The 14,389-nt window shown below is 47.2% G+C and overlaps 6 protein-coding genes across 6 annotated transcripts; 2 read left to right on the forward strand and 4 right to left on the reverse strand.

Annotated features, from left to right (window-relative positions):
- Positions 1-38: 38 nt before the first annotated feature.
- On the reverse strand, positions 39-1,794 carry N7455_005159 (cytochrome P450; the record flags this gene model as incomplete). The annotated part of the gene is made up of 4 exons (XM_065604972.1): positions 39-648; positions 707-1,533; positions 1,579-1,606; positions 1,781-1,794. The coding sequence occupies 4 exons, from the start codon at positions 1,792-1,794 to the stop codon at positions 39-41; spliced, it is 1,479 nt and encodes a 492-aa protein (XP_065461872.1).
- A 1,604-nt stretch (positions 1,795-3,398) lies between these two features.
- On the reverse strand, positions 3,399-4,658 carry N7455_005160 (uncharacterized protein; the record flags this gene model as incomplete). The annotated part of the gene is made up of 1 exon (XM_040955446.2): positions 3,399-4,658. The coding sequence occupies one exon, from the start codon at positions 4,656-4,658 to the stop codon at positions 3,399-3,401; it is 1,260 nt and encodes a 419-aa protein (XP_040814213.2).
- Positions 4,659-5,185: 527 nt separating this feature from the next.
- Positions 5,186-6,352, forward strand: N7455_005161 (uncharacterized protein; the record flags this gene model as incomplete). The annotated part of the gene is made up of 1 exon (XM_040955396.2): positions 5,186-6,352. The coding sequence occupies one exon, from the start codon at positions 5,186-5,188 to the stop codon at positions 6,350-6,352; it is 1,167 nt and encodes a 388-aa protein (XP_040814209.2).
- A 787-nt stretch (positions 6,353-7,139) lies between these two features.
- Positions 7,140-7,961, reverse strand: N7455_005162 (uncharacterized protein; the record flags this gene model as incomplete). The annotated part of the gene is made up of 2 exons (XM_040955520.2): positions 7,140-7,465; positions 7,562-7,961. The coding sequence occupies 2 exons, from the start codon at positions 7,959-7,961 to the stop codon at positions 7,140-7,142; spliced, it is 726 nt and encodes a 241-aa protein (XP_040814219.2).
- A 1,579-nt stretch (positions 7,962-9,540) lies between these two features.
- N7455_005163 (LysM peptidoglycan-binding domain-containing protein) lies at positions 9,541-13,000 on the reverse strand (the record flags this gene model as incomplete). The annotated part of the gene is made up of 8 exons (XM_065604973.1): positions 9,541-10,191; positions 10,344-10,398; positions 10,445-10,936; positions 10,987-11,047; positions 11,422-11,840; positions 11,901-12,166; positions 12,218-12,444; positions 12,496-13,000. The coding sequence occupies 8 exons, from the start codon at positions 12,998-13,000 to the stop codon at positions 9,541-9,543; spliced, it is 2,676 nt and encodes an 891-aa protein (XP_065461873.1).
- Positions 13,001-13,640: 640 nt separating this feature from the next.
- Positions 13,641-13,972, forward strand: N7455_005164 (uncharacterized protein; the record flags this gene model as incomplete). Its single annotated transcript, XM_065604974.1, has 2 exons — positions 13,641-13,648; positions 13,720-13,972. The coding sequence occupies 2 exons, from the start codon at positions 13,641-13,643 to the stop codon at positions 13,970-13,972; spliced, it is 261 nt and encodes an 86-aa protein (XP_065461874.1).
- Between the last annotated feature and the right edge of the window lie 417 nt (positions 13,973-14,389).

Consider the following 14,389-nt stretch of genomic DNA (forward strand, 5'->3'; position numbering starts at 1 on the left):
CTGTCATGTAGCAATGAATACAATGAATACAATGAATATCAAACAGTCAACTTTGTGAACCGAACCAAGAGATTGGATGGTGGGCTGGTAGCAAATAACCCGAACGGACGGGGATCATAGTCGTCCATCGGCTCAACATTGAATCGTGCCACTATCAAAGCAATCTGTCGTTTCATCTGAGCCAATGCTAACTCGCGTCCAACGCAGCTCCTCGTCCCGTAAGAGTACGAGAGCATACAGATTGATGCAGGAGCACCGCCTAATGGATCTAGCTTAGGACTACCTGGGTCTGATCGATCAATCCATCGTTCTGGAATAAACTTTGCTGCATCAGAGCCCCAGAGGTGATGAGCATAGTTGATAGCTCGAGGACACATCCCAACAAAGGTGCCTTTTCGTATAGGCTGCTCTCCGATAATTGTATCACGAATAGCTTTGCGAAATAATAGCGTGAATGCGGGATAAAGCCGGGTTGCTTCCATTACCACTGCATTGAGCACTGGTAGTTTGTCGTACTCCGAGTCTGCTTTTAAATCCCCTAGGCCATCACAGAATTCAGCCAGTTCGTTGCGTAGATCTTCTTGAGCATTCGAATGGCGAGCAAGACAGTATACCACCCAAGCGAGCGTGCTGCCAATGCTTTCGTATCTGCAAACATTAGACTTTTGATTCTTTAAGCAGTCCAGTAGTTAAAAAATAAACTTACCCGCCACCTATAATAACAACAAGCTGTGCAATAGCGTTTGTTTCGTCAGAAAGATTGGATCGACCAAGGTTCTCAACGAAATCAAGCGGTTGTGCTTCGCTCTTTCCAGGCTCTCCCACCCGTTCTCGAAGAATCTGCCGGCAAACGTTGGCCAGAATATTATGTGCGTGGTCCATCTTGTTCGCAACAGGAAAGCGTAGTAGGTCGAGAACCCATCGTGGCGCAATGTTATATAGCAAGAATAGCAACCGTTTATCCTTGCTGCTAGAGAACAGCATCTCATGTGCCTCGACAATTTCGTGATTCTTGCCAAGGATGGTTTCAAAATCGGTTCCCAGTGCAATGATGCCAGTAACATCTAGTGAAACCATGGCAGTTACCTTGGTAATGGAAACAACCGTAGAATTGGGTTTGGCGGTATGTTTGGTATCATCGGTAGCGCAAAGTTCCGAAATGTGGTCGACGAATTGGATTGATTTCGCGAACAAGATGGGTTTCAGCTTGGCAATATTCGTTTGATTGAAAACCGGAAGATAATTCTTTCGGTTCCTCTTGTGCTCCTCCTGCTCTTGTGATACGAGTCCATGACCCCAGAAGCGGGTCGTATATCTTTTGAATGAACTCGCCTTCTCATAATCATATGCGCGGGTAGAAAGAACCTCAGTCAGTGCCTCTGCGCTAGTTGGAACGATATAAGAAGACCCGAATAGGCCGAAGAAATGCAATAGGCCCCCAGGATAGGCCCTTTCGTTGATCCATTGCGTGACATTGAAAGCCAAGGGCTCATCAAAAATATCGAAAATATGATCATACAGCCAGTTGATAGACTGTATTTATTAGCATTTCCCACCAAGGAAAGTAATGAAACATACCTTCGGACCAGGTATTGTTTTGAAGGGACTGTAATGGCGTTTATACAATGTTCCATAGCAGATCAATATAACGTTGACGACAATCCAGGAGCTTACTATCTCTCCAGATAGTAACAGTGTTGATCGAGGTTGAATTTCATAGAACCGCGTCAATAGCCACACTGCAGAAGCCCACAATGAAAATCTCGTAACGACATCAGACCTGTAGCCAGACATTGTTTCGTTGGATTGATGGAAAAAGAAAGCAAAAGAATATGTGAACGGCACTGCGACGGTTGCGGGATGGCTTTATGACTACTGGCGTATCCCTCTGTGTTTAAATACATTTCATGCGTCAATCAGATTAATGAGATGATAGAATCGCCACCCTTGTAGAGTGGTTGCGGGCGACGAAGTATCACCAGGGACTTTAGTCATATTAGCTATTACTGCCGGCAAAGGATTATCTAAATACTATCCACTCTCATTCCATGGCTGAGGACTCGTCTCCCGGGGCATCAGGGCTCCGGGGGTGAAATCTACCTACCTATGTAGGTATAAAGGTACTAGGACTAGGAGTTATATAATTATACAACGTGCGTTGCGTAGGTCATTATACATATATAGTCCGGTACCCCCGCCTTTACCCGGAACTTTAATCTTATTGCTTTATTACATGGTTTTTAGACTATCGATGGATGACATCCAAACTGCAGATGGTTTCCCCTCATCTGATGTTGATGTGCCTCCCCTATCTCGGTAACGATTTTAAGAATGACGTGATAATCTAATCTTGTTTGAACGTATTCTTCTTCTTCGTCACAGTTCTCAGCCATGAATGCCAAATATAGTGTTACAATGTGCAATCAGTCATCCCTGACTCAAACCTACGTTGTCTTCTCTGGAGCCCCCACCATCAACCCAGCACCACTTCTCACCCAGACGAACGTAATGTTTGTTCTTCGCGAAGTCGCTGGTGATGGAGGCCAAGCTTACTTTACCATGCCTAGCACATCTTATGGGCGAAGTAAACATGACTCGCTGCAATTTGAAGTGTTGGATAGCATTCCCGTGAAATTGGGGACCCGAGTAGATGATGGAACATTGATCTACAGAACAATATGTGATATGGTTGTCCCTCATTCTTCACCAATGTTTTCGGAGACATCTCCAACAACGCCTTCAGGGGGTCTACCGTCTGGGTTCCTTCTGTGTTAGAACAAAAAGGAATTCCACAGTCAAGCAGGCAGTTGCAAGTGAGCAAGCGTTCCGCATATTCTTTGAAAAAGGTCTTACCCACCAAGACATGTAGGGCGTGGTGTTGATTTCTTTTCCTGGTGAGCGCATATTGATTTTTGCTGGATTCGGTGTTGCTGCTACATTGATCGAAGACATTGGTCCATCAGTTCTATGTACATACATCTCTTTTAAATGAAGGGTACACGGTTACACCGAGCAGTAAGCTGTACATCGTGGCCGCAACAGACACGAGTAGTCGAGATCCGATCATGGAAAGGCTGTTGGAAGGGGCTTGTGAGATCACTTTAGCAGGCTTGGATCATCCAGTGTCTTACTAGTACATAATAGCTCCAACGAGATCAGTGTCCAAGTTAGGTCGCACGTCTGAATCAGGCCAGACAGATGATACTATAGCGCTGTTTAAACAGTTGAGCTCCAGCTGTGGCCCCGTTTTTTGAAAATATAACAGCAAGAGCAACATTTATAATTTGACCGGCCGGCTACACTTACGAAAATAATGAGGTCTTTCAAGCTTTAAATATATTTCTATTTTGAAGCAAGGTACATGAACACCATTCAGACTAAGCTTGAGAAGGTAGGGTTCATCGCTCAAACACATCCTGTTCAGTCACTCCGTCGCCGCTTCCATCTGGAGTCTGCTTTCCTTTCTCCAACAATTCGAATTTTCTAACGACTTGGAGAGTGGCATAATAACTGAAAGGTAAGGCGATAAACCACAGGCCGAGATTGATACTCGCTGTCGCAATCAACGCTGTTGGCACAGCTTGAACGCCAAATCCAACTGCAACTGCAGCAGTTTCGATTCCCCGAAGCAATGAACTGTATCGAATTTGATCGCCAGGTGAGTCCGACAAGTTTCCAATGCACCAATAAATATAATTCTCGACTAAGCCGAGACTGATGCGTTCAAACAGATATAGGCCAAAGCCACGACCGAAGGAGCGTTGGTTGCCCCAGTCCAACACAGGGTTGGTGTGTCGGTACTCGTTCTGAATAACGACCGCCCAGATCCAGGTTGCACTGTTCATGAGTGCAATCACAACGAATGTGACAATTGCTCTATGTTTGCGATTTTTCAACCAAGGCAGATCCACCAACGACCCACCCAACCAAGTGGCCAGCGTTCCCACAACCGCAGACATGAAGCTTCCGAGCGCACGCGCGCGAACCGTGAAATAGGTCGCGAGATATGTGCCAGGGTATGCCTGGATCCACCCAAAATACCAGAAGAGCGGGACAAGGAGCAAGATCGACCTACTCCTTGCCAGCCGCCACATTTCACGGAGCTCCTCACGCCAGTGAATACCACGGGGAGCCTCGATACGCGTTCCATCGTCTCTCTGAACTTTCTCTGGGTTTGACAAGAGGGGACCGATGACTAGTCCGAGACACTGGATGGCGATGAAAGCGAGATACGTCTGGTACCCAACCTGACCGCGTTGGTTGACTCTGTGATTTATCGCCAAAGAGACGGCACCGCCAATGATGTTGCCAAAATTGCGGAAAGTAAACCACGTTGCAATATAGCGACCACGCTTGTGTTGCTCGGGGTACCCTGTGGCGACGGCACCCTCAACACTCCAAAAGAAACCAGCACTGATGCCGCAAGTGACACAACCGAGATATACAAGCCATGTTGCCCCAGTGCGGTTGTTTAAATACAAGCCCGCTGCGTACAGTGGGTATCCAAGTGACCCCAAAGTCAGGGTCCAGCGAAAGCCGATCGCGTTTGTGATGAGTGGACCCGCGAAACAGGTCAGTGTCATCAAGGCGTATAGTAGAGCGTTGGCCGTGTTGACCAAATCTGGGCTCTGGGATCCGCCCACGCCCAAGCCATTCATTGCACTCCATATTCCTGGCGCACAAAATGCACATAATCCTACAACCAGGATTTGAAAAAGTGTACTATAAAAGAACTTGGGACGAGGTGGTGGGTGCTCATATTGGCTTTCCACAGTCGTTGACACATTGGCTTTGGCTTCGGGCTGTTCTAAGGTTGACATGATTATAGTGTTGGAGTGCAGATGAATAAATCACTGCAGATTTGATCCCTGTCATTCACAGGACCTAGTAAGTCTGTTTTATATGATCGGATGGACTTCTCGTATACCCTGTTTACCGGGACAATGCCCAGACAAGCACGCAAAATTCTAGGCGCATGGCATAATCGCGCCATCGCTCGGCAATTGATGGTGAGACCACAATGGGCTTGAAAGGTGTCTTGTATCACGAATCATGTGAAGGCGATTCAATAATGTTCCGCCATATCGGCAGTTGTGAGGGGTCGTGCTTTCAACTACAAATGTACGGCATGCGCTTGACTGTCGTAGCTCGATCACCTACAATCTCACATTTACATTGAGCAAACATGGCAACAACCACCGAAGAGTTGCAAATCGAGAAGCTTCGCTTGGAGAGCTCTATCGTCACATTTGAGTCCTTCGACCTCCCAGCTTCCAATCAACGTATCCTAGGACCTCCGCACCCCAAGAACACAGTTATCCCGCTTGCATTACGACCCGCCAAGGCCGACGCCAAGGCGACTCTCGACGATGTGGTAGAGACAATCAAGACTCTCCAAGAAAAGGACGGCAGTTTAACCAAGAAACTTGCGAGGCATGGCACGCTGCTGTTCCGCAACATACCAATCCACAACGCAGAAGACTTCAGCAAATTCGCGCATGCTTTCGGCTACAAACGCCACGAGATTATTGGCATTGTAGTTGATAGACCACTTCTTGCACCAAATGTTGCGCCCGCCAATGAAGCGCCAAAGGAGGTCCTAATATACAGCCACAACGAGTCGCCGCAAGTCCCACATGCGCCCGAGTATATCTTTTTCTATGGCCACCATGCGCCCTCGAAGGGCGGGGAATCACCAATCTCTTCTTCGTTAGAATTGTTCAACCGCGCACAGCAAGAGATCCCAGAATTTATCACCGAACTCACGGAGAAGGGAATTCTGAGTAGAGTGACCTACAAAGCGGAGAAGCAGTACGAAGGGGGATCCACGCTGAAGCAGGCCTTTGGGAAGGAAATCCAAGATGGTGATGATGAAGAGACGAAACGCCGTAAGATTGAGGCTCAGATTGCCCGCTATGGCAGAGGGGAGCATACGACATGGGAGTGGACTGATGATGGCCTTGTCTTGACCCACCGGCTACCTGTCATCCGGACGCAGCCCGGTACGAACCTACCGACTCTCTTCACTGGGTTGGCAGCGTATTGGAAACGTACGCAGTTTGATACCGAGGCGCGCAAGAAAGTCACACAACAGCTCTTTGGGGATGGGACTCCTATTCCTGAAAAGTATCTTGCGCACTTGGCGAAGATCACGGATGAGATTCGGGTTCTGCATCGCTGGCAGGAAGGTGATGTGTTGGTTTACGATAACATCATTGCGCAGCATGGCAGAGAGCCGTGGGAAGGCAAGCAATCTGATCGAGTGATTTTGGCAAGTCTATTCGATGGTGAAAGCGTCCCAGGAGCTTATGGATTTGGGGACTGGGCGCAGGTTGTGCAAGCACTCGATTGAACCCCTTTTTTTGGGGTAAGGACACAGTACCAGATGGTATATGCGGTCCCGAGGCGTTTGGATTTGGGGCCGATGTCTCTATGGATTTACATGTGCTCTGCTTGTGTCGGTGTCTGCAAGTCATGCTTCTTTTGATGGATGCAGTAAATTATGACTCTATATCTCAGCAATCACATTCATATTCATATTTGATTCCATTGTTACTCGATAGTTGTTAAGGCTTTTCAACACCACGTGTTGATTTCAAGGAAACCGAAAGCCTACATTATGACATTATGATGGCCTCAAAACTAGAAATATATATCTCGCAATCACTAAGTTATATAATTTCTCCGAAACCCCTAAAGAAGCAAGATACCACCCAAAAAGCATTGGACTAAAAAAGGGAAGACCTTTATGGATTACTGTTGTTCAGATATCAAGTTGATTAAAAAAGTCAAACCATTGTGAAGATTTAGTTGAGCATATGTACGGTCATTGCAGCCGTACGATTGGCCAATTCAAAAACAAAAGACCATTATTGACAAGGATATTCTCAAAATATATGTGCTGGTAAAAGTTCGCAGTAGAATGATACCCAAAGATTCTTTCGCTTGCATGTTAACATATATCCGGTGACTCCACTGCTGCCAGCGCATTGCTCTCCATCCAAAATCCTTCGCCAAATTATTCAGGGTGAACGATCGGTATTGCACATGGCGATAAATTTTCATCAGGCTCTATCTCGGGGGAACCGCCTTTAATCGCTGAGGGCGAGGAAATTCTCGCACTGCACATGCCAGGGACATCATGACGCCAATTCAGCAGGCGTGAGCTTCTGCTTCTCTGATCCTGGTAGCTCCGAAATGCTTTGACCGCTGAGTTCTGTGATCTGAGTACCATCACTCAGTTCTGTGATGCGAGTACCATCACTTAGCTCCGATATAGGCATTGGGGGACGCTGGATAGGTTGACTATCTTGAGCTTTCTTCTTCCGGCGACGTAATAAATACCAGGCCAGCGCAATCAAGATGACGACGCCAGCTATACCACCCACCACACCACCCGCAATAGCCCCCGTGTTAGAGTGAGAAGTATCAGTGTTTGCGTTGTTCGCCCTTGACGTCGACATGACTGTTGTAGCCGTAGCAGTGCGTTAGAATGTGAGAAATGATTGATCCACTATGTCCAGCATTTGGATCATCGACGAGCATCAGGGATAAGGCTTACTCGAGCTTGTAGAGGTAGGTCTAGCAGATTGGATAATTGCTCTCATCGTCTTCACGTCCGCACCAAAATCGTGCATGTCTTCTGTTTTTGCGCAGCCCACATCCGTGCCGCTGTCTTTATTAAACCCTTCAGTATCATTTTCGCAGCAGAAAAAACCGTCAGACTGGTCAGAAAAGTAAAGATCCGCCGTAGGGTCCGCACAGAGCTCGTCTAAATCGTCAATGCAATTCGTCGTATCTGGACAGCATATCCCTATCTCCCTACTAGGGGGGCATATGGTATTTCCTGGACAACAAATATGAAACGAGCCCCAGGTAAGACCGCAATCGCTCTCGTCGACCGCGCATGTGTCGTTTCGGCGTAGGGAGTAGCCCATAGGAGATTCGTCATCTGCGACCATTTTGTTAAATATCAATCCTGCGAGACCTGAGAAAAGTGAATGTAAGTAGGGGAATAATTCTGTAGTCGATTGGTATAGCGGCCCCGGGGGGACCGCGGGAATGAGGGCCCCTTACGTAACTGGAAATGTTAGAGGACCTCCAAGGCTAGGTAGCCCAGGGAAGGGATCAATGCGCCTCTTGTTCCCCGGTGCTGCGGGGTATACTAACCGCTCATCTATAGATGGTTTTCTACCATTAGAAAAGGCGAGGAATAGAAAGGAAAACTATAATCAGGCAACTACCAACCAGGAATCTGCTAAGAATGTATCTATGGCTGTTTAGCTACGCGAAAAACCATTATCTTAAAGCCTCCGGACTTGCCAAGTTTTGGCTATAACACTGGACCCTGAACGCCAAGTGTCACTAGTTTAAACGTGGATTAGCCCTGGGGCTGCCAAGCATAGTGTGGATATAATTAGTACTGTCTCCGTAGAGACGGTTGAGGATCTTCACCTTACAGCCTAATCGACCTAAGGCACTCATTACTGTCCGAATACGGTCAAGTTCAATAAAGAAGCTGAATGACCATCAACTGACTCGCAATCACCCGGTTAGGGTCTAGATAACGTATTTCAGATACAAATGGATCACAGCGGATAACACCAAACCACATAGTAAATACGATAAACTACAACTTGGTATCTCAACACGGTAGTCTATATGAAGATATCTTTATGTATTAATACTTCTTTGGTAAACTCTAGCGTATTTAGGGAGTTTGGGGGAATTTTATGATTTTATGCTGTCGATATATATATCTCTAGTTTGTAGCAACGTAGTTTTCAGTAATTTTTGAAATGATAATAATATGGCTTTCTATTATACTTGAAATTGATATATCGTGCTAATAAGTCTTAACAAACAATGCTCCGATTTTGTTGAATACTATACTACGAAGTAATATACTAAACAGCATGTAGTAACGGAATTGAAATCTTTAAAGGCGTATAAAATGAATTGTAAAAATGTCTGATGTCTTCATAGAAATGAAGCCATATTTATGCCTTTCCTTTCCCCTGTGGAATCATCCATTCCTTTCTATGAAACTTGCTGTTTGTGATAAGAGAACCAGACAGAATTGCTAGGCAATGAGCTGTGTTCTCCATGACTCCATGGTTCGCACATAGATTGATGAAGGCGACGATGCATGGGAAGCAGCCTGAATTGCTCGAATTTGTATGGTGGAATAGGTAATAGATGCATCAACGCCGCTAGTCTCGATTCCGTAGGAGTCCTGAATTCTTGGCATGTAAGAATTGACATGTTACAAAAGAAGCAACGTATACATGAAATCGATTAGTGTTTAGCGTTGAACAAATCCAAAGACATGTTAATTATGACAAATTAACTTGAACTTTTAACAGATTTTTGCTATGGCCTGCTAACCAAGCTGTACACATGCCAGGCTAGGAGAGTTGTATTATTACGCGGCGCTATAATTTCTGTGGATGCCATGTAAAGAGAGCTTCGGACAAAATAATAGGTACAGCTGCCATTACTGACTGCCACTAATAGTGCATAACTACCACATCCATCGACCTATTCACTCACACCAACACAGTAGTATGTACCTTTCTGGAACATAGTCCCACACTCCTTGCCACCATCACCCAAAACTGTGTTCCAGTGGTACAACTGCTTGGGAGTAATGTCGTGATCCTTAGCGAAGTCAACGCAGTTATCCCCATCCTTGGCCTTGGCATAGTCATTGCAGTTGTCTGCAATGCTATTCGACTGGGTGGGGGACGGGACGGCTCCGTGTGTCGATGTGGGAGTTGCGGTCGTACTGGTAGGCTTGCTACTAATGCTTGTGTCTTTACCAGTGGTTGAGGTCTGAGAGGTCGATGTGCTCGTGGGGGTTGGGCTAGATGTCGAAGAGGTCGAAGTCCCCGAAGACGATGCACTCGCCCCAGGTCCGTCCATACAATACCTGTACTTTTTGCTGAAATCGCAACTGGTAGAATTCGATTTCTGCTTCTTCAGCGACGGATTCCAGCTGAGCAACTCTGCTTGCGAGATTTCCCAGAAGGTACCGGCCGCTTGGCAGTTGCTGATGCCCGTGTAGTTGTATTGAAGATCGCGACCATCGATGAGGCTTACGCAGTCTGTCAATGTACCTGGGGCGATGAGGAGCGGATCAGGGTTATTTTCCGGCGTGTAGGTTGCGTCAGGGAGATCCCCCAGGGGATCCTGGACACAGAAGGCATGTAGCCTGGGGCACCGGGGTAATTTTCCATGTCCTTGACAGGCTTGACACAGTAGCTGCGACCAGCTATAAAGTTTGTGCAGCTAGGTATGTCAATTATGGTTTCATAGAAGGGAGTGGAAGAGTTCAAACATACTTCTGGTTCAGGCCCGGGTTCAAGACGAGGAATTAGCACGGCTGATGGGGAAATTCTGGACGATTGTGTCACAGGTCTCATTGCTCTTGGGCGCGTAATACTCGCCACAGTTCTTGGTGCTGTTTGGGGCCAGGTTGGTCGGGACAGAGGCGGCCGACGAAGCCATGGGCAAGCCTGTGGCAGAAACAACAGAAGATGGAGCGTGGTATTTCTCCCCAGGCTCATCCATGCATATTTCTGTGCCGATAGTGCGGTTGAAGTTGTAGCAACCGCCGTCGATCCAGGGGTTGTAGGAGCGCAACTGGACTCTCGTGATATTGTGTTCCTTCGCGACAGTCTTACAGGTGTCTCCCTTTTGGACTGTGTAAGTGGTGCAATGGTTCTTGATGCAGAGGTCACCAGATTTAGGGAAGTTAGCCCAGTAGGCTTGGAGTTGGTTGTCCATGAGGAGTTGGTAGGTGGCAACGCTATGTGACTTGGAGACCAACTCGCAGGTGTCTCCATCCTTGATGGTGTACTTCTTGCCGCTGCAGGTAGTGGCTGTTGGGGTGGCTGTTGGGGTGGTTGCCACGGATGAAGTGAGTGTGCTGGATCTACGGAGCATTAGTATTTGTTTCAGCGGTTCGTCGGTAAGCTAACATACACATGAGGAAGAGAGACTGTCGAATTGGGAGACACCGTCGGCTTGGCAGTCACCAGGTACCCTGTGAATCCGCAAGAAGAGGTATAACTGGGGTACGAGCTTGAATACATATCAGGTCCGCTACCAACGTTTCAATCGGGGGAATATTCCCCGCACCCAAATGGTCTAAATCCAGTAGTGACTATACACTGCGCAGCCTCAAGTTACGGATGATTGAATCTCTAGGAACCCTAGCGTCCGGACAAGGTTGAGCAACATATCATGGCGCACTAGTGGCCACCACGCAGTCTTTTAGCATTTTTAAGAACTTTTGATTCATCAATTTAAAAAGCTATCTCGAACTTTGAAGACTTAAGGAGTTCGGAGGTAATAATAGATAATAATACATAAGTAAAAGCAAGCGTGGTACCAGAATGATACGATACGACTACCCACCACTCGCGTGTACACGCATCATAGGGTCCCCAAACAGCGACAGCAACTCAACATAAGGCAAATTTTCTGACTGGGGACATTCGATAGCAGTTTCGAAGTCCAACATAGTCACGGCTCCTGTCTCCCTTTGATACAAAACGTTGTGCTTTCCAGCATCGGGTACGTAGATCGACAGAGACCGAAGAATGCGGATGGCTTTTTCACATTCCTCACGGACGTGGGTTCGCTCGCGGTTGCTAAGTTCATCCCAGATATGGGCGAGGATCTGTCCATCCTTATAGGGGAGGACAAGCGCCCTTCCGTTAGGGAATAAACTCGAGCACATTATATTCCCAGCAAGTATCATATTCGCGAAGACACCGTAACCACTAGGCCGTGAGTCTGACAGACGCTCATAGACAGCACATTCCGCATTCGACCTAGACGAATATATATAGTGAGATAAGGACTAGGATAATAGCAATCGGAAAGGTACTTACGCCCGATTATGTCTGGGACTCCAGCACTTCACGATGTGGCGTGTTCCTTGGTGTTCAATCTCGAAGAGAGCCTTGTCTGTCTGGCTAGGGGGCGAAATCCGCCGGGACACGTTTAAGATAGAAAGCGCTCCTCCCTGGTGGTTGAGAATGATTGTATTTGGGGTAACGTTCGCGTTCAGCCCGGTCACTAGACTACCCTCAGCAGCGGTATGGTCTCTGAGCCCAAAAGGGCGGAGAGAAGACTGTAGACCATCTTGACCTCGAAGCTGACATTCATGTTAGCGGAAATATGCCAACACCCTTTGAATATAACTTACTCGCTCTGCCCTGAAGTCGTTTCCCTCGATGTAGTTATGGCCCTGTTCAGCAAGGATACAGAACCCCGTAAAACACTGCCGAACAGATAAATTCGTATCACGGTCTTGAATCGGTGGGGAGACATAGAAGGCGAAGTCATGTGTCCGCTTGACGAATACTGTCCCCTGATATGTCGACAGAAAGCCGTAGCGTAACCCGAAATTCCTCATCTGCGCCACGAGTTGACCTATAAATATGTGAGTGATAGTAGTATGGCGCTAGGGTGAGTTGTACATACCAAGATGGGGTAAAATCAGCGGAAGAAGCACGGGGTCGGACAGAGAAAATTGATCGAGCGTGACAGTCCAGAAGGTCTTAAGTTCGCCGACTATCTTGGCCTGCGGGTTGGAGTTGTTGCTGGAGAGAGTCACACCTATGGATATATCTGGGATAACGTTCGATGTTGGACCTCGAAAGGCTTGAATATCCCCCATCACCAATGCCGGCTGTGAGGCGTGCACAAGAATCTTGGCAACCGGCTCGCAGACATTGTTGACGAACCGACCAGATAAGCCGATTTCATTTCCGACCAGGTATACCTCCCCGCTAGGAGAGTCGATGTGGGCAATCTGGAAGTTGAGGTCCAGCGATTCGAGGGCTGATCGTATCTCCTGGTCGAATGTGGTCCACTGATGGATGAACCTTTGGTTTAGCCACTCGTGGGAGACTGACGGGTGGCTCGTGCCACTGGCGTGTCGTATGAGGGGCAAAGGACTTGCAAGAACGTGACCAGCCGTCTGCATTTTTATCGATGATACATGGCCCGATTTGAATGAAGATTCGAGCGGGATGAGGAGAATCAGGTAAGAAGAAAGAGAAGAGTCGATGGGAGGAAGAAGCAAGATCATACAATTAGCTGCCCACCACTAAACCTTATCTGATCGTTGATAGGTGCCTGTGGTGCCTTATATTTCGGGCATGAACGCGGCTATTTCCGTCTGGGCGTGGATCGGTGCTGAGTGACAGACCGGAATCTGTGCCACGCCTCCCCGTGGATACGATTCCTCCTGCGGACTAAAGGTCTCCCAGACTCAGCTGGCTCTCTGTTGTTCCCCGGAATTGATGGGATAAACTCTTAATCTGATGGAAGGAAATCGTAATTCAGATGGGGATGATGGATCGGATGAATTCCTCCTAAACTTAGAACTACAAATACACTGGACGGGAGATCACTTCCCGTCCGGCAGAGGCAGTCACCGCCTTGGGGGCCTTCAGATCCCATTTTGCCTGTCCTCCACTTATTCGTCTCTCACTGAGACTAACTCGTAATCGCCGGCAAGGCTTAAATAAGGGTACGAAATAAGATGGCCGGAACGAAAGCTAGTTGTTTACTTGCTCCTTGGGCTCTAGTGGACAAAGTGAAGCTCATTGAGGATTAAAAATATGAAAAAGTCAGCCATCATCGGCCTCATTCATTTCGCAACTATCTGATGTAAGAACATGTAGGAAATTCCCAAATCAGGGTCAGCTCGGAGGGACCACTGAAAATAAAGTCATATCCACCACCTTTCCTAGTTGTTGCCGAAGCGGGGATTGTGCTCGATCGCCCCAAGTTTGTCTCCGAGGCCGGAGTTTACTTCTACATGGCGTACCTGGATGCGTCCGAGAATCCGGATCCTTCCATTCAAGACGCTCCCGATGATACGCAGGTTGTGCGGGGTGTGGATATGAGTACGGTTGCTGCGCGGTTGGGGGTAGTTGTTCTTGACGGGTAGGTTGGTTTGGTTGGGTGGTTTACGACATATTTTGCGGAGATATACATTCCGAGGCAGCTGAGCTCTACTCGAGTAGGGTGATCATGCTATCCATTAAGCTACATGTACAAATCCGGAATACGATGAACAAACAAAATGAAACAAAGTGTTTGAAAACATAAAAATATCAAAGCCGAGAAACAACATGCAGGGAATGGCAACATAAAGGCATACAGGTGTAATTACTTGAGACAGTTGCACTAGTGATGCAAATAGATGAAGATGGCGAAACTTTCATATAGCCAATTGTCTAGGCTCAAGGTATTCGACGACTGGGATTCGATAGCCTCGTTGACAAACTTTGTTATTCAACAATTGTGTCTTGAGTTTCCGTAAATACTAGGCATGTTGTATGTAAATAGTTACTACAGTTGAGGT

This window comes from Penicillium solitum (assembly GCF_028829755.1).
Source record: "Penicillium solitum strain IBT 25940 chromosome Unknown utg000003l_segment0_segment0, whole genome shotgun sequence".
Classification (NCBI taxonomy): domain Eukaryota; kingdom Fungi; phylum Ascomycota; class Eurotiomycetes; order Eurotiales; family Aspergillaceae; genus Penicillium; species Penicillium solitum.